This window comes from Danio rerio, chromosome 4, assembly GCF_052040795.2.
Source record: "Danio rerio strain M-AB ecotype USA chromosome 4, GRCz13ab, whole genome shotgun sequence".
NCBI classification, from domain to species: Eukaryota; Metazoa; Chordata; class Actinopteri; order Cypriniformes; family Danionidae; genus Danio; species Danio rerio.
The window spans coordinates 23,760,329-23,784,422 of NC_141024.2; the positions used below are offsets into that span (position 1 = coordinate 23,760,329).

Here is a 24,094-nt window from a genome sequence, read left to right on the forward strand (position 1 = left end):
CATAAATAGAAGATAGGAAGTGGAAAATTGAAAATGTATCAAAGCTGAACATTTGCTGCTTGACTTAGCAAAGAGAAAAGTCCTGTTTGCATGAACGGCTGCCCTGTGATTGAGAAAAAAGCCCTTGGTGACCAGAAAAGTGTGTCCTGTATCTGCATATACAAGACTTATGGGACGCTGCCAGAGGAAATTTTAATCAATAAGGCTGTTGAGCCTCTCAGTGAAAGTTGAACAGTTGATTATATACGCACAGTCACGCTCGCTAGAAACCTGACAACAGCCGATCACTACAAATGCTCTGATGAAACATTTTTCACAAGCAATTAACTTCAGAAAGTTCATGTCAGAAATATACACCAAACCCTTTGTTTATTCAGCTGATTCAGACGTGTTTGCTGCTGATTAATGCAGGTTCAATGGCTCTGTCATTTGTAACTTTCACCTGATTGGACATGAGGCAATAATTCATATGAAGAAAAAAAGAGCTTTATCATTCACTCATAACAGATAAAAAATTCTTTATTGGGTGAAAGAGAAAATCTGTTTTCAGAATACCCTTAAAAAGTGCACTATTTGAGAGAGCAGCCAATTGTCCATATTAGATGTTCTGAAGTACCCTTGATCAATCCCACAATGCACCACAATAAAGAATGTACAACTGATGTGCACTCAACAGCTAGAGGATAACAATAACGTTTACTTGCCGAATGCATTTACACACAGGTGCATTTATTCACTCTCTCTGCCAACGATCCGTGCTGGTGCCAAGACTCAAACCTGCAATCTCTGGATCCCAAGCATAGACTGTAAAATATATGGACGTAGTATCCGTGACGTCACCCATAGGTTTCTAAAGAGCGCAAAAGAAGCCACAAGTAGGTGCGGCCAACCGTCGCCATTTTGTTTGCGCGTCATCACACCCACGGCGGGATACCAAACAAGGGCAAAGAGGCGGAGAGTGAGCGGAGCTACAGACACCTGCTTGTATTTAGCTTGGACCTGGTTCAGACACACTTTACTTTGGGAGAACGCTTAATACTTTATCGCCTGTGACTCGTTTGTGTTCTGACCACTTGTGCTTGGTTGTATACTATATCAATAAAGTGTTTAGACTTTTAAAAACACTGCTGTAATACATTGAGCCACTAAACATTGTTCTCATGACATTTTTCAACAGGAGGAAAAGGTGAATTACTTCCAAACACTTCAGATATAGTCTGTGTTAGTTAATGTAAGACTATTGATGAAATCCAGCGTAACACTGTATGATAAACGCTTTAGATGACTGTTCTAGAGCCTACAGCTAATCAATTCATCAGATTCTGGAGTGCATTACAGCTCTAAATATAAATATAAACGATAAATGATCTTAAATAAGACATATACATGTATTGGCCTTATTCTAAAATGCGGAAGTGCGCCTGTTTTTGCGATTGTCTTAAAATTTCCGTTTCAGTCGCCTTCGGGAGAAATGACAAGGAATAATAAACGGAATAATAAACGGCAAAAAATGGTCAAACTACTTGCTATACAAACAAATGTATATAACATTTTTTCATGTTATTCCATTCTAAAAATGAATGGAAGTGAATGAGACCGGAAGTCTAGTGCCAAAAAGATTCAAATGGCAGCGCCCGCTCGTCTGCGGAGAATAAGGTCAATAGAGTTGGCATATAAGTATATAACTTTACTCACATGGAAAACGGAGGCCACGTGAATGGTTTGTGAGCACAATTAAGTTCACTCAGCATGCCATGCCATCTAATAATTGTAGGAAACAAGTCCAAAAGGCAGTTGACTGTGTAAAGCCACATAAAACAACACAGAAATACGATAAATATGCCGAGTTCAGTGGCTAATCTGCCAGATTCAGCTGAGGTGACATGACGGCGACCAACGAGACCTAGCTGTCACTCAAGTGGCCACTCCCTTAATTATGCAAACTTAATATAACTTAATATAAAGGAAACGGATGAGTTATAAAAAAAATTCACCCCCCTCACAGTTGTCATGAAGGGTAATATTAGCTGTATTACCCAAAATCTTTTTTTGTACCAGGCTGTAAACACTTTTTTTTCTGCTGTAAAGTTGGCCATTCTAACAGTGTGCTCAATTGAAATTTGCTCTGTTTTGGAGCCAGGAGCGGCCAGGACTAGCGGAATTTCGGATGAATTGCAGTTTTAGTTACTTCCGTATTGGCTTCCTAAGGAAGAGCGGGAGGTTGCCGCTTGATCCCAAGTCCAACTCTCCAACCATTTGTTAAATTTCTAAAAGACAGCTCACTAAGTGTTAATTAACTCACAGGGTCTGACTAGAATGTAATTCACCTGAAGGATTTATCCAAATTCAATCGTTTTCATTCAGTCCTTTAAGTGGACTGTATTAGTGGATGAATGTAGGGAATAATAAATGAGTGTATGGGGCAATTTCAAATACAGCCAAAGATATTCAGAAATAAAATTTTTTAATTCCAACAGCTCTACAAAAAGTTATTGTTTTAAACCTTTTGACTTAAAATATATAGTCAGAGTCACACTATTTGTTGTTGTTGTTGTTGCTTTGACAGCCCCTGGTCACTATATCCTCCTTTTATGTTCCACAGATGAAAGTAAGCCATACAGGTTTGAAGCACATGAAAGTGAATCTGAATTTTTTAATTTTGGGGTAAACAATCCCTTTCTCCAGCTCTTAGCTACAAGAGTCTCCTACATGTTATAGTGTCTAACATTAGATCATCTTCTCCTCCACATGCCACAGTAATGAGAAGCACCTAATGAGAAGCTGTATTTACACAAGGCCGTCTCTGCTGAAGGGTAAGATCTATACAGCAGACGTTTCTAAATAATTCATGATTCCTGAAGAGTGTCAAGAAATAAAAGGTCTTTTAGTCACAGACCACAGGTGTGCGGATGTTTACAGATACTGAAGACATCAGGCCTGTGGGGAATCAGTGATTTCAAGTCTGTGTGAGGTGATTTCAGGTTAGACCTGTGTGTTTCTCTCATGCTGGTACACGATCTGTGTCTTAAGTCCTATGAAACAATGCAAAACAACGAGTGAAGCCTATTCTGACCAGTAAATGGACTGTATGTGCATATATTTATGAAGGAAGCAGATATAACTAACTCAACACTTCACCCCCGAATTAAAATTAAGTTATTATTCAATGAACAATTAACAAAAAAAGCTAAGAGATGTCTATCCATTCACTGACATGCTTCTTTAACAAAACACTCTGAATGCATTTATTAAAATTTTTAAAAATAAATCCATATGAACTGTGGATCAATATGTGTTTTTTGAAAAGATGTGAATACTGTATAAGATACAAGACACAAATGTGACCCTGGAGCCTTTTATTTAATATCAAATATCATTAGAATATTAAGTAAAGATCATGTTCAATCGATATATTTAGTAAATTTCCTACTGTAAATATATCTTTTGTTAAGTAATATGCATTGCTACGTACTTAATTTGGACAGCCTCAAAGATGATGTTCTTAATATATTGATTTTTGTAACCCTCAGATTCCAGATATCCATATAGTTATATCTATCCAAATATTATTCTGTCCTAACAAACCATAAATCAATAGAAAACTTATTTATGCAGCTCTCCCGAGATGTATAAATCTAACTTTCATAAAATGTGGATGCTTATGACTGGTTTTGGGGTTCAGGGTCACATATAAGCATTGATCAGTGAGCAATGTTTAACATTCATATTTTTTTCAGTTATGCTTGCTTGAAGTACCAGTGAGTTCATTCTTGTCACATCAGCAAGTTTGAGGCTCTGCATGAACCGGTCACATTTGCTCTTGCACATTGAGCAGGTGCAGTTGACCTTGCATGTTCACTGATCATGGTATATGTGAGTAAAAGCCTAAATGAAATCTGTTAATCAAATGAAGCAATCGCATAAAAAAAGATTCAAATTAAATCACTTCATACATAAAGATTTATGTTTTGACCTCTTTAAAAACAATGTGATTTTCAGAGATTTGGGTGTGTTGGCTTTCAACAGAGGGAATAAAATCTCCTATAGTTTGAAAATATTTTCATTATTGTTTTAATGTCTGGAACAATGTTAATCAGCATCTAGTCAACTTATTTAATATGTCAACATTTATTTTATTAGTAATTTCTAATGTGTTGTTAATTACTGATTTAAATATTCAATTTAGAAATACATATAAAAACCTTTCTGGTTCATCTTTGCTCTTATTTGGTTCCCAAGTTTCTGCCTTACCGCATTTCCATTTGTGCTCAAATAATAGTGTCTTATTTAAATGATGCGCATGCTGTTTTTGATGTTGCCTGTGTGAAAAATGATGCATTAATGCAAAACAGAGCAGATTTATCTTCATCATTTATCTTCAACCTATGGTTCTTCATTACTATTTTTGTACATGCTTCATTTATTTTTATGTGCTTACTTCTGTCTCCGGGGACAGATATGTTTTCATTTACAGCAATTCTTAGTTAAAATAGGTTTCTCTCATGGTTATTTTTGTTTCACAACTAATTCTGGACTGAAATGTGACCGGAGAGGTCGGTCGTCATGTTTTATTACAGTAAATGTCAAATATTGCTAATTACACGTCAGAGCTGCTGCGTTCAGTTAATCAGCGTCACATACACACATCTGACTGAGATCAAATGAGCCTGTTTCTCACTGGATCACTGATTTCTAATCATTTATTAAGCAGCTCTGATGTAATGGTTATCCATTGTGAAATAATTAAATACGAAGCTTTCTCAATGCCACGGTTTCAGTTTCACCTGCAATTCAATAGCATATTTAGGCTTTGATCAAACATCCAGTGTCTGGGAGTGTGAGCTTTGTTGTGTGTATGTGTTTCCGTCTGTGAGCAGATCAGACACGAGTCAAGGACACCAAGACGTCCTCAGTCAAGTGTGACTATTAGAGCAAACTTCATTGTTATTCTATCACTGGTAGCAGGATTAGAAATCTATCAGAAAAGTGGAGAGGAGCTGATATACTCAGCTGAGGAGAGAAACAGCAGAAATTTGTCCTACAAGAAGGCCTGTGACATTTAATCTATCGCTGCGGGGCAGACGAGAGATGGGACGACTTTCATCAAAGTATGTCAACACCGGGGAGAAGAGTGAAAGACACGGTACAAACTCACCCCTCAAACACACAGTGATTGCCTGAAGAGACTGAAGTACTAAATTTTGTGTGTATTTCACACCAAAAGGATTTAAGTTCAAGACGATTGTATTTTAAAAATACACCTTCTGATTTGCTTCTACGTTTAGGAGTATCAAATTGGGGCTACTATTAAGTTAAAATCCTGTTCAAGAAATATTACACTTACAAGGTGTTAAGCTATACGGATATCATAAAAGAGCATGATTATAGAGGAGCATTCGTTCATTCATTTACCCTATTCATCAGAGGTTGCCACAGTGGAATGAACAGCCAACTTATCCAGCATACAGTATGCTTTACACAGGGATGCCCTTCCAGTTGCAACCCAGTAGTGGGAAACATCCACACACACTCATACACTATGGCCATTTTAGCTTATTCAATTAACTTATACCGCATGTCTTTGGACTGTAGGGGAAACTAGAGCAGCCGGGACTTTAATCAGCAACCTTCTTGCTGTGAGGCTACAGTGCTAACCAACACCAAATTGATGTAACTGCAAAGTGCAATTTTAAAAAGAGCAAAATTGCACACACACACACAAAAAAAATTGTTAAAGAAAAAGAAAAAACTTTTCAAATGTTAAATGTCAAAATATTTGCAGCCTGCATTCCCTGATAAAAAGGTTGCATTCTCTCACAAAGGTTTTAAGTTTATGCATAACAAAAATTAAATAACATGAGATATAACCTATATTTAAATGCTTTCTTAGGAAAACTACTTTAGTTAGAGAACACAATAAGGTTTACCAGGGTAATCAGGCATTTGTTTTAGGTTTTAAAAAATGTAAATTTAAGACTTTTTAACGATTCTGTAAGACCAAATTAATAAAACAATTAACAATTTAGATTGAATACAACATGATAACAATTTAAATTGAATACAACATGTTATGAGGGGGCCAAGCAGTGGCGCAGTAGGTAGTGCTGTCGCCTCACAGCAAGAAGGTCGCTGGTTCGAGCCTCGGCGCAGTTGGCGTTTCTGTGTGGAGTTTGCATGTTCTCCCTGCGTTTGCGTGGGTTTCCTCCGGGTGCTCCGGTTTCCCCCACAGTCCAAAGACATGTGGTACAGGTGAACTGGGTAGGCTAAATTGTCTGTAGTGTATGAGTGTGAATGAGAGTGTATGGGTGTTTCCCAGTGATGGGTTGTGGCTGGAAGGGCAACATATGCTGATTAATAAAGGGACTAAGCCAAAAAATTTTAATTATTAAAAATGAATGAACAACATGATAACATGTCATCTAAATTTACATTTAAAGGGAGCACGCAACACTTCAGAGAATATCAGCAACACTTCAAAACTTAAAATTTCAAATCCAAATGCTTCTTAACCACAAAAAAATCTTTCCATAGCTCTACATTCATTTCACTAAGATTAAATAGTTGTTTATAAATATATATATATATATATATATATAACTATACTCTGCACAAGAATATTGAAAAATCTGATTAAATAATGTAATTAATTGATGTATTTAGACCCAATCTCAATTCCACCTCTTAGCCCTTACCCATACCCCTCATTTTGCGCGTTTACATGAAGGGGTGTCCCAATTCTCTTTAGCTTGAAAGTGTAGAGCTAAGGGGAAGGGCTAGATAGCCTTTGAACCTGAGAATTTTTAGGACCACACTCGAAACCAAGGAGTTCGAACATTTTCCAAAATACACTAGGCACAACAGCATCAAAGCTGCACACGGAAGTCAGGGAGTGGGGGGTTTTGAGGTTGTCACGGGGGCACTTCAGATCATTTTGGAAGGGCACTTTCTATCCAAGACTAAAAAGAGCATGTGCACTGCACAGGTTGAGTCCTATGTGTGCACGTGCCAGAGTGTGCAGGTGTTGTAGTGCTATCCCATTGTAGTGGTGTCGCCAGGGGCAAATTTTGAAGCCCTTCCCCCTTACACTCTGTTTCAAAGGCCAAGGGGAGGGAGTAGATGTAAAGAAAAAAAAGTAATGGCCTTGCTGTAATTAATTAAGAATAAAAAATCTAAATAGGTTTTTCTTAAAATAAAATAAATAAAATCAAGTTTATAATTAAAACAAGAACAAATGGTAACACTTTACAGTTAGGTTGTATTAGTTATTGCTAGCTATTCCATTGTCCAGCCTGAATAAACAGAATTTATTCATCTTTGTTACTGTTATGGGGATGTGACCCTGACAACGGAGTTGGAGATCCAAATGCGAGGGTCAAAAACAAGGCAAAGCAAGACAAAGGAAACGCCTATTAATGTCACTAAACAAATAACTAAGACTCAAAGTGAGCCCTATATACTGTATGTGTGTGTAATCAGTACTTGAGCAGCAGCTGTATGTTTACAATCAGTAAGGATCAGGAACCGGTTGTGTGTGTGTGCTGCATGACTGGGTTCTGTAGTCCATTGTAGTCCAAAAAAAGAAAAAAGTTGTCCTTGCTCTTGAAGCCTTTCATGGTCTTCAGTAACTTCATCAAGTTTAATTTACATAACAGTTTATTTTGATCAAGAACAACCCATTTATACAGAAAGGCAAGTTTGACTGACAAGCAATCAGTTACAATCTGATCTATTTTTAAATTCCAATATAAATCTCAAAAAAAGTTTGATGTCAGAAATAAGACTGCAATCCAAATATCTACAATTTCAATATACAAGAAGAAACAATTGAAAACCTGTGTTCTCTGAATCTGAAGCCAATCATTTAGAGCTTGTTTGACTTTAAAAGTGCTGGCCATAGTGACTCTCATTCAAGCAAACAATAAGCAGACTGGAGTGCTGTCTTTAAATTAACATTGCACCATTAAATGTTTGTGACATGCTGATGCAAAGCAAACGAAGCAATGTTGAAAACCTGTGCAATTTAAAATGACTTCAAGAGGGACCCAGGGTGGCGTTTCAGTCACAAAAATAACTAAGGTAGGAGAAAAGCCTCCAGAAATCACTGCAGTTCATGAATTTAAACTTCATATATTTTTTCCTGAAGGCAGCTTAAAAAGTTTCCTCTAAAAACTGACTGTGGTGAAGTAGGTAAAAGTTTCAAGACCATCCCTGCATTTGTTAAAACCCGCCATACTAGACTTGTTTCTATGGGCATGAATGATTCAATTTGTTCATTTCTTTAAGCTTAATTGCATTGCAATTGCATCGTGGTGGGTTGCTTTGTCCCTTTTTGATGTGCTCCTATCAAGCTAATAAAGATGTGATTGTTTAAAAAGCTGTCCAATTTGTTTAGAAAGTGTAAAAATCTTAAAAGCCTACAGTCAAAGTGACAATTCTATCAATATTTACTCACCATAATGTTGCTTCAAATGTCCAATCATGTATGACTGTCTTGCTTCTGGCTTCTGTTGAGAACAAAAATATATCCTCCATTTGTCAGCACCCCCATGCTCCTCAAAATATATCCAATATTCATTTATCAAAAACCGGACTTTTAAAGCTGATTATAAGTAACACTTTGTAATCACTTAAAAGTAACACTTATAATTAGTATAATAAGATAATTACTCCTTTTAGTTCACATCAGATTAAGGCCTTTCGATTATATTAATAGATGCACTAAATATTAGTAATTTTATGTTCATTACATGCTTCAGAAGCATTTTTTGTTCATTCATTCATTTATTTTTCTTCAGCTTAAACCCTTTATCAGGGTTCACCACAGAGGAATGAACCGCAAACTATTAACTATTCAGATGTAAGTTTTATGCAGTTGATGCCCCTCCAGCCACAACCCATTACTGATAAACGCACATACACTCATTCACACACACACATTACAGCCAATTTAGTAATCTAATTCAATTATGCAGCATGTCTTCGGACTGTGGGGGAAAATGGAGCACCCACACGAACATCGGGAGAACATGCAAACTTTCCACACCGAAATACCAACTGGCCCAGCCGAGATTTGAACCAGCAACCTTCTCACTGTGAGGTGACAGTGCTAACCATTGAGCTACCAAGCCACACGCATTTTTTGTAATTAGTTTGTTAGTTTAGTTAACTGATGTTAACAAATTGATAGTTTATTTTGTTACTTCTTAATAGAGCTGAAACAATATCGGAACAATATCTGTTTTTTTTTTGTTTTTTTTGTGATGTATTGCTATTTCATAACATTTTCACCAGATTAATTGAATGCAGTATGGAGAAAAAAATATTATTTTATGATGACTAGCATGATTTTGTAAAGTAGCATAATAAACAAATTCACAAGTTATTTGTTTGACTTGAGTGAACCCATTGCTTTTAAAGTGATTATTGACTTTAATTTAAAAAAGGTAAGTAAACCTGTTCCCTTAAATAGACAAATATATTTATTATTTGCAAAATGTAAAAAAAAAAAAAAGTTTTTTGTGTTAAGTCAACTTAAAAGTACAATACTTTTTAAAAGAAACACTAAGTTTAGCAGTATTCAGGTACCTAAATTGAATAATCAAATAGCACCATGTTTTTTTCATTGTATAAATAAAATACAAATCATCTTTGTGAAAGGGCAACATGGTGGCTCAGTGGTTAGCACTGTCGCCTCACAGCAAGAAGGTTGCTGGTTCGAGTCCTGGCTGGGTCAGTTGCCGGTTTCTGTGTGGAGTTTGCATGTTCTCCCTGTGTTCGCGGGTGCTCGAGTTGCCCCCACAGTCCAAAGACATGCTGTATAGGTGAACTGAATAAACAAATTTGGCCATAGTGTATGTGTGTGCCTGTGAGAGTGTATAGGTGTTTCCTGGACGGGCATCCGCTGTGTAAAACATAAGCTGGATAAGTTGTCAGTTCATTCTGCTATGGTGAATCCTGTAGAATGAAGGGTCTAAGCCGAAGGAAATTGAATAAAGTGAATGAATGAATAATCTTTCTGAAACTACAAATGTTCTTGTTTTTAGCATCTGAAAGCTTTAAATGCTTGCACAGCAAGAGGCCTTAAAACACATGCAAATAAAAACATCCTCCCTTTTAAGGTTAAACTTAATAGGGTGCAATTAATCCATTAATCACTCAAATAAGTAATTCCAGACTGCGGTGCTTGCTATGATTCCTATTTGACATTGTGAATATTATTTTTATAAATGGCCTGTGACTCAAAACTTTTTGAGTTTGCATTTTATAATGATCCATTTTGTACAAAAACATGTACCAAAAAGCAATATTATGTAAATTTAGATACATTTATACACAAATTTAGCAATAAATTCTAATCACTACTGCAAATAAACAGACTTACATATTGAACATTTACCTCAGCTGTCATCTTGGGTGTGCAGTATGAAGAATATCCCAAAACTGACATCTGTAATCCCAAATGCGTCTTCACACATGAAGAGAGGCTGATCTCTGTCTGTTATCAGGACTAAAGTTAAATGTTGTGTCACTCAGCTCTCAGACACTCACTGAGCCTCCAGATCTCCATCCTCAAAGGAGCTGCAGTGATAGAGAAGAGCACATACATACAAATGTGGAGATTAGCAGCTGTGTTCAGCGAGAGCTCCAGGGTTTATCTATTATCTGCTTCCTGCGGACCTCGACACTTCGCTGCTCTCTGGGGCAAATCCAGAGTCACTGAAATACACGTGGAGAAAAGCTCTGCTGAAGAAGCGCTCGAGTGTTTTTGCCTTCGAGGTGCAACAGGTTTGTGTGGGGGTTTGAGAATCAGGCCGTGACCCACACGACACGCAGAAGCTGCAAATACTTTCATACGCTCGCAAATGTCAAGCAACCGACGGCGTGACGTCGGCAGATCGATTTGACTATTAAAACGATTATCTGTCTGTGAAATCCTCCAGCCGGTCGAGAGGATTTAAAGAGCGAACGAGGAGGTTTATGCGAGCGAGTCCCACACAGCGCCTGGAGAAATGCAGATTCAATTTGAAAACACACATATAAAATGAGTTCAAGAGGTTTAATGAGAAGCGGCTCCCAATAAAGCAAACACAGAGCAGGAGAAGAGGAATGGATGAGGCCACGGGCACATGAAAAATGAGCTCTGCGAAAGTTAAACGTGACAAAGGTGCAAGGAGCTCATTTTCTCTGAGATGAACCGTGGTGGCTGCTGTGTTTTGGCGTTGGAGGTCAACGGGGACAAATATCAGGAAAGTGTTTAGTTTGTGTCGTACAGGTGATAACAGGTTTGTTTAGGCCACTTGTTTGGCTCATCCAGTTTGACTGTTGACCTTGAGTTTGCTGAATCAAATCCAAAGGGAGAAAATGAGGCATGAAGAGATTTAAATCCAGAGATTCTCAGCAAATTTACAATCTCTTGCTGTTGACTGACACTAAATGAAGACTGATATGGTTCTTAAGTGTGCAACAGAAGCTTGAAATAAGCTTTCAGGTATTTTATAACCTGAACAACATGAAAAAGCTTCATTTTGATGGGCAATTTTTGTTAACAAGCTTCAGTCATTGAAGATCTAAACACAATAAAGAGCAGACGTCAGATCTGTCAGTGACAAAACTGTTCCACCTTTAGCTGTTTTGTTTTATTGTCTGTTGGTGATCCTGTACCTTTGATTTTGACCATTTCTGTTGGATTTTAGTGTCTTGTTAACAATCTGAAGAGGTCATGGTAGAGGTTGGTTATTGAACATTGGATTTCTTCCATAGACTTTTTTTTATTATTATTTCTATGTCTCTGTGTGAGCTTAGCTCAGCACAAACTCAAATCTCCTCCTCAAACTCAATAACTCATCACAATCCTGGCCGCTGATAGAAGCCTCAGGCACTTCAGTTTCCCATGTTTCAGCTGCTCAAAATGCTTGTGGTCGCGTCTCTTCCAGACCAGACTGTCAGAATTTAAAATGCTCAGCACATTTTTCCATATGGCCGTTTGAGAATCCGAAATCGCCCCTTAATTCCTCTAAAACACATTTGGATGCTGTGCTTTCATTTCATGCACATCAAAAAAATGTTGATTTTGTAAACGCATAACTTTTTTTGTTCATTTTTCACAAAGCCTTCATTGTTTTGCATGAAACTACTACTGACTAAAGAAAGCCCAATCTTTGGTGAAGGAATGGGTATTTAATTTTAATATTTTTATAGTTCAGGTTGTAGAACAGTTGCAAGTAACATTTTTGAAGGCTATAGTCCACATTTACAATAAGTTAAATGGAGCAAACATATTTAATGTTTTTTTATTAAACCTTTTTAAAAGTTTCAGAGTATCTGCATTTCTGAGTTAGATTTTTAGTAAATAATTTAAAAATAAGTGTATGTAAGTTTGTGCAAGAGTGTATTGGTGTTTCCCAGTCTTGGGTTGCGGCTGGAAAGGCATCCGTTGCGTAAAGCCTCAATCACACTACCAGCGACTGCAAAGCTACAAGCGACCGTTAATTTCAATGGAGAGCAAGCAACTTTCGGTGACCTTTGTCTATGCGAGCATCATCGACCATTGGCGACCAGACAGGAGTGTCGAGCGAAGCGACAAAAGTTGAGAATCCTTCAACTTTATGCAAATGAAAAGCAACTTTGGTTTTCATGCAATGTATTGTAACTATACATTTATTTTTGGCTTGCTGAGAGGTTTAGCCAACAGGAGCACCAGTAGAGCTCACATGATCCTTGCTCGAAGGCCGGTTGTATTCGGGCTGTGTAGACCAACACACCCCTGTGTTTGAAGCAGGTCGCCACCCAGAGCGACAGGCAGCTACAAAGTCGCTGCTAGTGTGAATGAGGCATAAAACGTGCTAGATAAATTGTCGATTCATTCTGCTGTGGTGACCCCTAAATAATAAAGGGACTAAGCTGAAAATAAACTAATATACAAATTGTTTTGAAATTACTTTTATAATACCAATAGTTTTCCCAGAGATCAGTTGCGGCTGGAAGGGCATCCGCTGCGTAAAAACTTGCTGGATAAGTTGGCGGTTCATTCCGCTGTGGCGACCCCGGATAAATAAAGGGACTATGCCGACAAGAAGTGAATGAATACCAATAGTTGAGATTGTGAATATTTTATCCAAATTGGGTTGATACAACCAAAAACTTTAAAAAGTGATGTAAGTATGTGATATAATGCATATCCCTTTTAGAGACTTCTATCAGACTTTAAAATCTGTTTGTTAGTATATAAACTTAAATCTGTTAACTGCTTCTCCACTAAAGAATGTTGATATCATTTTTGAGCAGATGGAAACATAAACAGGAAGCTTCTTTTAACTCATTGAATTATTATAAGGACATCTTTCCATCTGAACTCGTACGATTCTTCACTATCACAATTTAATCATAATACTCTGAAATACTCATCTAGCATATACTGTAAAGCACTTGCACTCAACTCTGTGGAAATAGGCTTGTGGGCGTCTTGGGCATCGGACTGCCATTTGTAAGTCGATCTTGGAAGGATGAAATGGCATGAGGCTTCGTGTAGAGGCTTGGAAGGAAGCCATTTGATACTGTTGACAGTGTCTGGTTGTATTTTTATGATGTTCGGAGAATAATGAAGCTCGGAAGCGAGCGGGGGGATCTGAAAGAAACACATTTGCGTAGGACCGGTGACAGAGGCTTTGTGCTCTGACTTGATGTGGCACATTAAGATGGCATGCAGTCTATGTGGCTCTATGGGCATCTTATTGTCAGCGGCGGAGGAGGAATTTGCTTGTCATGCTGAACTGTTTTTGATATTTATGGAAAAATTCATGCATAATTGAACAGCTCTCATTTCTGAATGTACATGTCATGTCTTTAAAATGGCTGTTTTTTTTGGAGAAGGATGTTTCACATTTTAATCAATGGTTGTGTTACATTTTGCATTTTTCTGTTATGGCTCTACCTTTTAAAAAAAAAATCTGAAACAAAGAAAATGTTTGTAGAAGAAATTACGATTTAGGGCTAAATAATACCAGATGATTAACAAAAAAATAACAGTTACGCCAATAAATGCTGTAAAGTGATGATGTATATTTTGCCCTTTAAAATGTCTCTTTAAAACTCTCTAAATGCAATAAATATTAAATTGTTCATTTTCCTTCAGCTTTGTCCTTTTATTCATCAGGGGCTGCCACAGCGGAATAAACGATAAACTTATCCAGCATATGTTTAACACAAAAGAAATTACGCCCTTCCAGTTGCAACCCAGTATTGGGAAAAAATCCATTCAAACACTATAGCCAATTTAATTTATTCAATTCACCAATAGTAGATGTCTTTGGACTGTGGGGGAAACCGGAGCACCCAGAGGAAACCCATGCCAACACTGCAAACTCCACACAAAAATGCCAATTGACCCAGCCAGATCTCAAACCAGCGACCTCTTTGCTGTGAAGCAACAGTGCCAACCACTGAGCCACCGTGTCACCCCACCATAAATATTAGTTGAGTTTATGTAGATACTTAGATATGTAGTTTTAATAGTCTTTTGTTTTGTTAGTATTAGTTGTTGACCTGAACTTGCATAATTACACTGTTTTGATGTTTGGTTTTCACAACCTATGTTAGGTAAATTAATGCCTAATGTAAATTTAAAATGTTCAAATCTTAGCTACAGTGTTTATATATATATATATATATATAAATTTATCACACTGACATAGCCCCACCCATGGACACGGACATACAACATTTATATTAGTGTACAGATGGTGAACAAATATAAGCAGCACCATATGTAATATATATTTAGACATTTAATGTATGTGACTGGAACAAAATCAACCCATTCATAACAAATTTATACATACATTCATCAACAGAATGAACTGCCAATTAATCCAGCATATGTTTCATGCAGCAGATGCCCTTCCAGCTGCAACCCATCACTGGGAAACACCCATACACATAAAACATTTGAGTTAATTTTAAGCATTTCGCAGCATCTGATTTTAGAGCCAATTGTTTGCTTTTTCTGAGCTTCTCGGCATCGCCTCTCCTTTTTTACAGTCCATCTCTGACAAGTAGCTTGTTTTGCACTTACTGTTTGCTTGGCATTCTTGCAAGATTTTGATGACGTCCATATAATCTCTGATTGGGTCAGCCCATCTCGAAACCAGCCAGCCGTTGCCAATTGAGCCAAATGCTTAACATTTATTATTATTATTACTATTATTATCATCATCATCATCATGATCATAATCATCATAATATTTACATCTTGCAAGAGATAAAAGCTGCCTGCATGTAAAAACAATGCATATAGATATAAAATAAATGTAAAAATAAAATTTAAAAAACTGACCGGCCCACATTTAAAAATGGTCCGGCCCTTCTGGCATTTGCCAGAATTGCCAGATGGCCAATCCCGTATGTATAATGTAAAATATATATGTAATATGTATGTATATGTAAAAACTTGCTGGATAAGTTGCCAGTTCATTCCGCTGTGGTGCCCCCGGATTAATAAAGGGACTAAAACAAGAAAATGTATATATATATATATATATATATATATATATATATATATATATATATATATATATATATATATATATATATATATATATGTTTTCCAGAAATACGTGCTAACAATTCCCCATGCTGTGTTCATGTTGTCTTACCGTACATACAAACACTGTAACTTTAAAACAAACATAAATATTTAAATATGTAACTACCTTTAAACTGGTAACGTGTCTCTTTTGACAACTGGTAATCACGTGTCATTCCTAGAACTTTTAATTTGCCAGTAACCTGGGTTAAGCGTTTCCGGTGAAGTAAATCGGCGCTTTTAAGGTCTGTTTTCTTTAAAAATCATCGATCTCCACTGGCTGAATGATATCCGATATAAAGTGGGTCTCAGATTGTACAAAAAGCACTGCGTTAAATTAAATTTTACCCCGCCATGTCTTTATAATGAGAGCATTTATTTTACCCCACTATATTCAAAGAGTTTTTGCGCGAGTGCGAGTAAACGGCTTTTCGTTTCATTTTACGCTGAAACAACTAAATGAATGCTGATGTTTATTTAACTGGTTGTATTTTATTGACATTAGAACACCGGTGGTGTAAAAGGAACCGTATAAAATGGAAAAAACTCACAATAACAGGTCACCGGAAGTTTATCAGTATGGGAACAATACTAGCTCGGCATATGCCCTCTTCTCCAGAAGAGGCGCGAAAACTAAACTAAACCAATGTAGCTCGCTAAGGCACGACCCCTGCTGGTGAAAAAAAACACTAGACGTCACAATTGCTTTGGTACCTGACTAGTCAAGCAGCAGCATTAGTCAAGCTTTTTTAGTGTGTTTGTAAGCTGTAAAAAGGGGACGTTTAAGGAAACATCTCCAGTCAGAAACAGGACATCAAAAACCGTGACTGTCCACAGAATGAGGATGTCTCGTCACATTATTCAAGTTGTGGTAAATTAACAATAACAAAACAACAGCTTGCTGGTATGCTAGTTTGCTGGTTCATGATGGTTCTTGCTGGTCATGGCCAGCAAAGAACCTGCAAACCAGCATCAAAACATACCTTACAAATACTGTTTATTTTCATATAGGCCCATAAAATCAACATTTTATCACTTTATACTTTCCCTAAATATATTTGTATTTTGTCCCACAGATGAAAGAAAGCCATCCAGTCGTCCACATGAGAGTGAGTAAATAATATATAATGTTGTAAAGGAGAAAACATGATTAAGCTGTGGTGCAGTATAGCTCATGTGTCTGTACAGATTTCATATTCCTGATTTATTGTTTTTTCTGATATAGATTATACTAGACTAGACTTCCCGTATTAAATATCTTCTATGTATAGGAAATCACTAGTGCAAATACTGACATGATGTTCAGCATGATGATTGTATGAAACAAAACTATTATATTTCCTTGACATAAACCACAATTGCGAAAAGATGTTATCTTCTACCTTGCTTCTGGAGACTTACTGACCTTTCATGTAACATCTAAATCAGCCAATCGAGGTCTTCAGAATCAGCTCTTTTGGAAAACAAATACTACAATAAAATAAAATACTGGTTACAGTATACAATGGTTATTGGCTATAAGTATACACAATTCAACCATGAATTTGCAACACAAACACAGATGCAAAATTTCTGTGTACAAATAACAACAAAGTAGTTATTGTTAATTTGGATACATTTCCTGCTCAAAAATACAAACATTGGGTATTTCAATATTGTCAAAAATGTTCAGTGTTCAATATACACCCACGGCCACTTTATTAGGTACACCTTACTATCACCGGGTTGGACCACCTTTTACCCTCAGAACCGCAATAATCCTTTGTGGCATAGATTCAACAAGGTACTGGAGATATTCCTCAGAGATTTTTAGTTCATATTGACATGATAGCATCATGCAGTTGCTGCAGATTTGTCGGCTGCACATCCATGATACAAATCTCCCATTCCACCACATCCCAAAGATGCTCTTTTGTATTGAAAGCTGGTGACAGTGGAGGCCAGTGAATACAGTGAACTCATTGTCATGTTCAAGAAACCAGTCTGAGATGATTCACACTTTATGACATGGTTATCCTGCTACTCAGGTAAGCTGTGGCGTTGACACGATGCTTAATTGGTACTAATGAGCCCAAAATGTGCCAAGAAAATATCCCCCACATTATTACACTATCACCACCAGTCTGAACCATTGATACAAGGCAGAATAGATCCATGTTTTCATGTTGTTAATGCCAACTTCTGACTCTAATGTTCCAAATGTTTCAGCGGTAATCAAGACATATCAGACCAGGCAACATTTTTTCCAATCTTCTGTTGTCCAATTTTGGTGAGTCTTTGTAAATTGTAGCCTCAGTTTCCTGTTCTTTGCTGAAAGGAGTGGTTCCAGGTGTAGTCTTCTGCTGTTGTAACCCATCCGCCTCAAGGCTGAATGTGTTGTAGAGATTTTCTTCTGCATACCTCATTTGTAACGAGAGTTTATTTGAGTTGTTGTCTTCTATCAGCTCGAAACAATCTGGCAATTCTCCTCTGACCTCTGGCATCAACAAGGCATTTGCACCCACAGAACTGCCGCTCACTGAATATCTTCTCTTTTTCGATCATTCTCTGTAAACCATAGATATGGTTGTGTGTGAAAATCACAGTAGATCAGCAATTTATGAAATACTCAGAGCAGCCCGTCTGGCATGCCACATTCAAAGTCACTTAAATCACCTTTCTTCCCCATTCTGATGCTCAGTTTGAACTCCAGAAAATTGTCTTGACCACGTCTACATGCATAAATGCATTGAGTTACTGCCATGGGATTGAGTGATTAGAAATTTGCATTAACGAGCAGTTGGACAGGTAAATCTAATAAAGTGGCCGGTGAGCGTATACAAAAATCTGTATTTCTGAAAATGCTGCCAAAATAATATTAGATTTGTTAATGAAAAAAATGTAGCATAAAATCAGGCTATATGAACATGTATTCGTAAAAACCTGAATTGGAGATGAAGTATATGGCTCATTCCAGGAAAATTAGATCTCTCGTTTTGAGAAATGTTGGATAAAAGACAAAGTGTGATAAAAGAAATGCTTATTTAAAAAGAAAAATTCCATAAGATACCATTAGAGTAGACAATTTATGAAAAGAATTGACAGGAGACAATTATATGTTCTTATTCTTCTGTTTCCTGCCATAATTATTTACCTTGTTAGCCCATTTTTTTTCTATTTTTACACCTGTGTGTCTTTAATCTTTTTTTTTTTCTAAGTTTTTTTCCTCCAGTTCCTTGCCAGTTATTGTTTGTTATGATAATTTGCTAAATTTTGCTTCTGAAACTTCACTAGATTTATTAAAGTTCTTACTGCTACTTACAGTACTTCAGAGTTACCAGTCCTCAAAAAGTGAGTACAAATATTTGAATTTTGCCGCTTTTTTATTTATTTTTTTCTGCTTTGTTTCCATTATCTTACACAATGGACATGCCCACATTTAAGGTCCTTTAATTAGAGTAGGAATATCACTTTATTGAACTAGACAGTCCTATCATATTACGTAAACATTATCAAATCGGAGTAATTTGATCCCCTATTTACCTGCTGATATAATGTATATCCTAACTTGCCTTTGCCTCTTGAATTTCCACTGATTCTATTCTACTCTCTTTCATCTCCTGGATGGAATTGTCTCCTGAATTTTGTTGATCATCTTGTTGACCATTACCAAACTAAAGTCTTCTGTGTCCACTCCACAATGCAGACCAGCCTTGTCTTCCATTCCTCTTGTTTTGCTTTGTCACTCCATCTATTGGGCTCTGTTGGGATTCTCCTTTGCTCATATGCAACAATATCCTCAGTTGATCTGGCTCCTTTGAGGTCTTCAAGATCTTGACCTCTGCATTCGTCTTAATCTACATCAGCTCTGCATCCATCACTCCCTTTCCCTCATTTTACAACACTTTGGGTTAAAGAAAGAGAACTAAAAACAGTTTTTTAAATGTGAAAACACCCTGAATTTCAGACCCCAAACCAATGCAAATACAAAAAAAAAACTATGTTATTTTTGTGTTACCTGGTTCATTCATTCATTCATTCATCTTCAGCTTAGTCCCTGATTTATCAGGGTCACCACACTGAAATGAACTGCCAACTAAACTGCCTGGGAAACACACATTTTCATTCACAGACACACTCATTCCTGTATAGTCAACTTATTTCATCCACATCACCTATAGCGCATGTAAATGTATTGTGAGGAGCACCCAGAGGAAACCCACATGATCACAGGGAGAGCATGCAAACTCCACACAGAAATGCTATGCTCTTCTTGCTATGAGGCAACCATGCTGCCTCACCTGGTGTAAAGCAGCTTTAAAGTTGTAAAGATGATGAAAGTGTGACAAACCACAATCCAAGGACACAGTATAATTTTATGATTTTGTCAGCAGTGCTAACAGCAATGTATCTATGTGTCTGTGGTAAACCTTGTGTTAACAAACTTATAACTCCAGGAATGTTTCTATCAGTATGTAAACTCTTAGGAGCAGACAGACCTCTGTATCAGTGTTCGGGGGCGTCTGGGCGGCCATCTGAATGACATCGCCTCCCCAGCAGCCTGGTAAACCACAGGGAACAAGCAGAGGCTTATAATTACAGTGTATCCTCCAGTCCTAATAGTAACTGCTTATATTTAATTACATACTGTCACCGGCCCAAACAGCGCTGAGAGCGCAGAACACTGCTGCTGCCTTGACAACCAGCAGAGAAAATCATGGTAATTAATCAGCGGAGAGAATGATGGGAAAATACTCAGCCCAAACAATTTGCGGATCATCCCTGTTTGCTGCAACTCTATCAGAGTTTGATCAGACTAAACTTTTATTTTGCGTATGGAAGATGGAATACTGCTCAAAAATGGATGTAAACATTGACAAGGCTGGATTAATAATCTTGCATCTGTTTATAATCCAAACAGCAGCTTGCTTGTTAAATGTAAGGGACATTGTGACCTATTAAATTTCATTGCTTATTTAATGAGAATGAGCTGAAAAGGCTTGAAGCAAGGACATTGTGCAGGATTCTGGTTCATCTATTAACAGTGGTGTGTCAGAGTGAACAATGTGAATGACCGTTTTCTCATCATCTCCCTCATATGATGCTCAACAGGACTGTATAAATCATCATCCCATCAAAAGCCAGTGCAAACTGCATCTGAATGTCAGTATAAATACAGAAACACACTAGGACTTCAAACCCCTGGAGAACAAACGATTGTTCATTTTCAACCTGCCTGGCTGCTTTATTTCTAAGCGCAGTTTGATCCAGGGAAATCATGAGAGTTTGTCAAGATGATGAGATAAAAGCTGCTGAATGGGCGATAAATCATCGGACTGTCATGAGGAGCCACATTTGCTCTGTTAAAGAAAAGACGAGTATCTCTGGAGCGACTCAGGCGCAAGTTTAGTGTGCCGAAGCATTTATCAGCACTAATGTCACACCGATTCATCTTTGTTCTCATTTGAATCAGGATATTGATGATCAAGTGTGATGATAATAGAAACGTCTATTAGCCTCTTATATAATAAGGTGATATTATGGATCAGGTCTCAAGTGTTTTTGGAATCTTCAGCTTAGTGTGGCTGCATTAGTCTTCGTGAGAGTCTCTGAAGTTCTGCAGTCTCATAGAAAGAGATGAGTCAGTGTTTGCTTTGTTTATCCTAAACAGTGTCAAAGAAATGCCAAAACTACATTGATTATTCAGCCCTGATGATGCTGCAATCTTTGTTTATTTTCCCATAATGCTGCTCGAATCTCATCTGTGCATCTCTGCCGATCACTGCTGTTTTTCTTCAATACAGTGACTCATGTATTAGAAGGTGAGAGTCGGTCCAGTGGATTTTCAGCCCTCGTTTGAGCAGTTCACTTGATAAAAGGCTGCAAATCAATGCATTCTGAGCTAACTGACAAACCTATTGCAAATTCAGATAGTGTGTTTGCTAGGGTGAGTTTCTTTGGTGCTGCTTCACAACCAACGAATGGATGAAAAATCTGCTACTAACATTCAGATGCAGAAACAGCATCTCCATCCTCAGGCAGTTTTCATTCCACACTCCAAAGCTTTTAATTTAAAGCTACTTACACCAAATTTATTCACATTATGAGGGTGAAACAGTTTGTTCTTATTTTGGTGTCATGATAATGTAAAAACATTTCAGCACATTCATCTCTCAGGAATCATCCCTGAATCACCTCTGTCTGCTGGCGAACAAAAGCGTTTGCATCAGCCAGTCAGGTTGTATCATAGTGGTGGGTAAAAATACCAATTCCCTGCTGTATTACTGTGTCATACTGTGCTTACACAATATCATACCCAACTGACGTATGAATTATGAATGAGTGTCAACTGTGTGTGTGCCACTGAGTCTGCTGACGGATGAATTTGAAAATGATGAGAAAAATCTCTGCAGAATCAACTTCCCTGTAGCAAAATGCTTGGTTACATTGATGGCAGTGTGGAGGACGTGCCCAAACAAATTTTTGAATATTAAGGCCTGGAATAAGCTCAATGGCAAATTAACAAAACTCCAACCAAAACAGCTTGTCATCAGCGCGACTCAAGCAGGTGTGTGAGCTGGGATTTGCAGTGGCTCTGCAGGTGGGCTCATCCATTGCTTGAAACTGAACAGCTGTTTAAGCTTGTAAAAGTTTCACTGGACAAGCACATCTGCCTGATTGCTGAGATGGTGAATAACTGCAAAGCTTTACAGGTTTCAGAGAGACTTCCCCAGATTGTGCAGATAAGGTGCTACAGCTATGGAGACCTTTAAAGCTTTATTAGAAGCTTCATGTCTAGAGTTCTCAGCTTAACTGAATTTTGCACACTGCTATAGCGAGAGAACAATAAAGGATGTTTCATTTCTGTCATTGCATTATTTGGCAATGTTTCAGTTACTGCAAACTGCCACTTGTGATTACATCAGTCAGGTTGTGCCCTACTATTGGGTTTGTTTTTTATTCTCTGCTCAGATGAGTAGGCTTGACAATCCACCTGTATTAGTTCCTCTCCATATGCACTTTCTTATAAACACTCCATATTTCTGGAAAACGTGGTGGAATTCTGAGTGTGCTTGTGCATGGAGTGGGCTAGACAAACCACCTGCAGGACACACGCTTTTCTCTACAAATGAACCAGACACTTTCTTATAAACATTCCATATTTTTGGAAAACATTGTGCAATTCTGAGTGTGTTCAACACATGTGAGTGGACTTGACAAACCAGCTGTAGGAGACACTCTTTCTGCACATGTGTGTATATACAGTATATAAAAACTTCTAAACTAACTTTCATTGCCATAGCATCTAGGATCTATGGTAATTTGAAATGCTTCTTTTAACCTTTTTTCTTTTTAGAAAAAAAACATTTAGTCTCTTTAGATAAAAGCATCTGATAAATGGCTAAATGTAATGTACCTTTGGTTCATAAAACTTATAAGCTAAATTTTTGGTCTGCTTAAGGAAAACACAATGGCATGACCAAAATAATGGTTTCCAAACAGGTTTCCAAATCTGTCTACAAACAACAAGTATTTGGGTAACAACATGTCTTTCTTTCTTTCTTTCTTTCTTTCTTTCTTTCTTTCTTTCTTTCTTTCTTTCTTTCTTTCTTTCTTTCTTTCTTTCTTTCTTTCTTTCTTTCTTTTGTTTTGTTAATGCTTCTTTTCTGAAATGACACAGACTGTAAAAATATTAGTAAATTGAGAGTTTTCCATATTTGTTTTTACTTAATTATAATTTTGAATTGCATTATGAGATCTTGATCTATCATTCAAAAGCTTTTGTTGTTGAAAAGTCTGAAAAAGTGACTTTTATTGACATTTTTATTAGTTTAAAGTGATATAAATATTGTGCGCATTGGTGTTGTAAACTTCAGTACAGAAACCTGGTAATAAGCTGCCAGTACATTGTCTAATGTAACTAACTCTATAACTAACTTTCATTGTCATGGCATCTTGGATCTCTGGTAATTTAAAGTGTTTCTTTTAACCTTTTTTCCCTTTAAGTCTCTTTAGATAAAAGCACTTGCTAAATGGCTAAATGTACCTTCAGTTCATAAAAATCTGTAAATTGACAGTTTTTAATATTTTGTCCAAATTTTAATAGTTTAAAGTGACATATTGTCTGGGTTGGTGTTGTAAACTACAGTACAAAAACCTGGTAATAAGCTGCCAGTACATTTTCTGTTATTTTACTGACTTTATGCTCTCTATATTATATTAAATGTAAATAAAACATTTTCTCTCTAAAATGTCACTGTGTTAAAACTGTAAAGTTGAAGTTTCAACATTTAAAGTGGGCAGAGCAGAGATAAAACTCTCATAATCCAATTCACAACCGCAAATAAACACACAAAATACAAAAACTGTTAATTAAAAGATTATTTAATTTAATTTACAGTGCACAGTTGCACACAAGGATGTTTTGCTGAAGTTTTAATAAATTAGTCTCCATCACAGTCCCTCCACACTGATCAGGTGTTGCATATTTTCATTCCCCTTATGGTTCATAAACCATTTGCGCACCTCGGCACA

General features: G+C 37.1%; 2 protein-coding genes across 8 annotated transcripts in view; one reads left to right on the plus strand and one right to left on the minus strand.

The window, feature by feature from the left end:
• Positions 1 to 16,220, minus strand: part of LOC147844722 (uncharacterized) — a 101,756-nt gene extending 85,536 nt beyond the window's left edge. For 2 of the 6 annotated variants that reach the window (XR_015483164.1, XM_087248283.1), the window contains exons 1-3: positions 16,132 to 16,220; positions 10,397 to 10,578; positions 8,453 to 8,504 (exon numbers count right to left, since the gene is read on the minus strand). Coding sequence is in view for 5 of the 6 variants with exons in the window: in XM_087248283.1 (XP_087104409.1) it covers positions 8,453 to 8,504; positions 10,397 to 10,447 (103 nt within the window). In the remaining variant the exon portion in view is untranslated. Of the gene's footprint in view, positions 1 to 8,452; positions 8,505 to 10,381; positions 10,579 to 15,707; positions 15,755 to 16,131 lie in introns of those variants that run through there. The other 4 variants (XM_087248281.1, XM_087248280.1, XM_087248284.1 and 1 more) reach the window with 3 other exon arrangements.
• trhde.1 (thyrotropin releasing hormone degrading enzyme, tandem duplicate 1) overlaps positions 15,720 to 24,094 on the plus strand; it is a 202,266-nt gene continuing 193,891 nt past the window's right edge. Inside the window, exons 1-2 of one of the 2 annotated variants that reach the window (XM_087248252.1) lie at positions 15,720 to 15,825; positions 16,657 to 16,689. The gene's annotated coding sequence lies outside the window, so the exon portion shown is untranslated. Of the gene's footprint in view, positions 15,826 to 16,255; positions 16,452 to 16,656; positions 16,690 to 24,094 lie in introns of those variants that run through there. The other variant, XM_087248251.1, reaches the window with a different exon arrangement.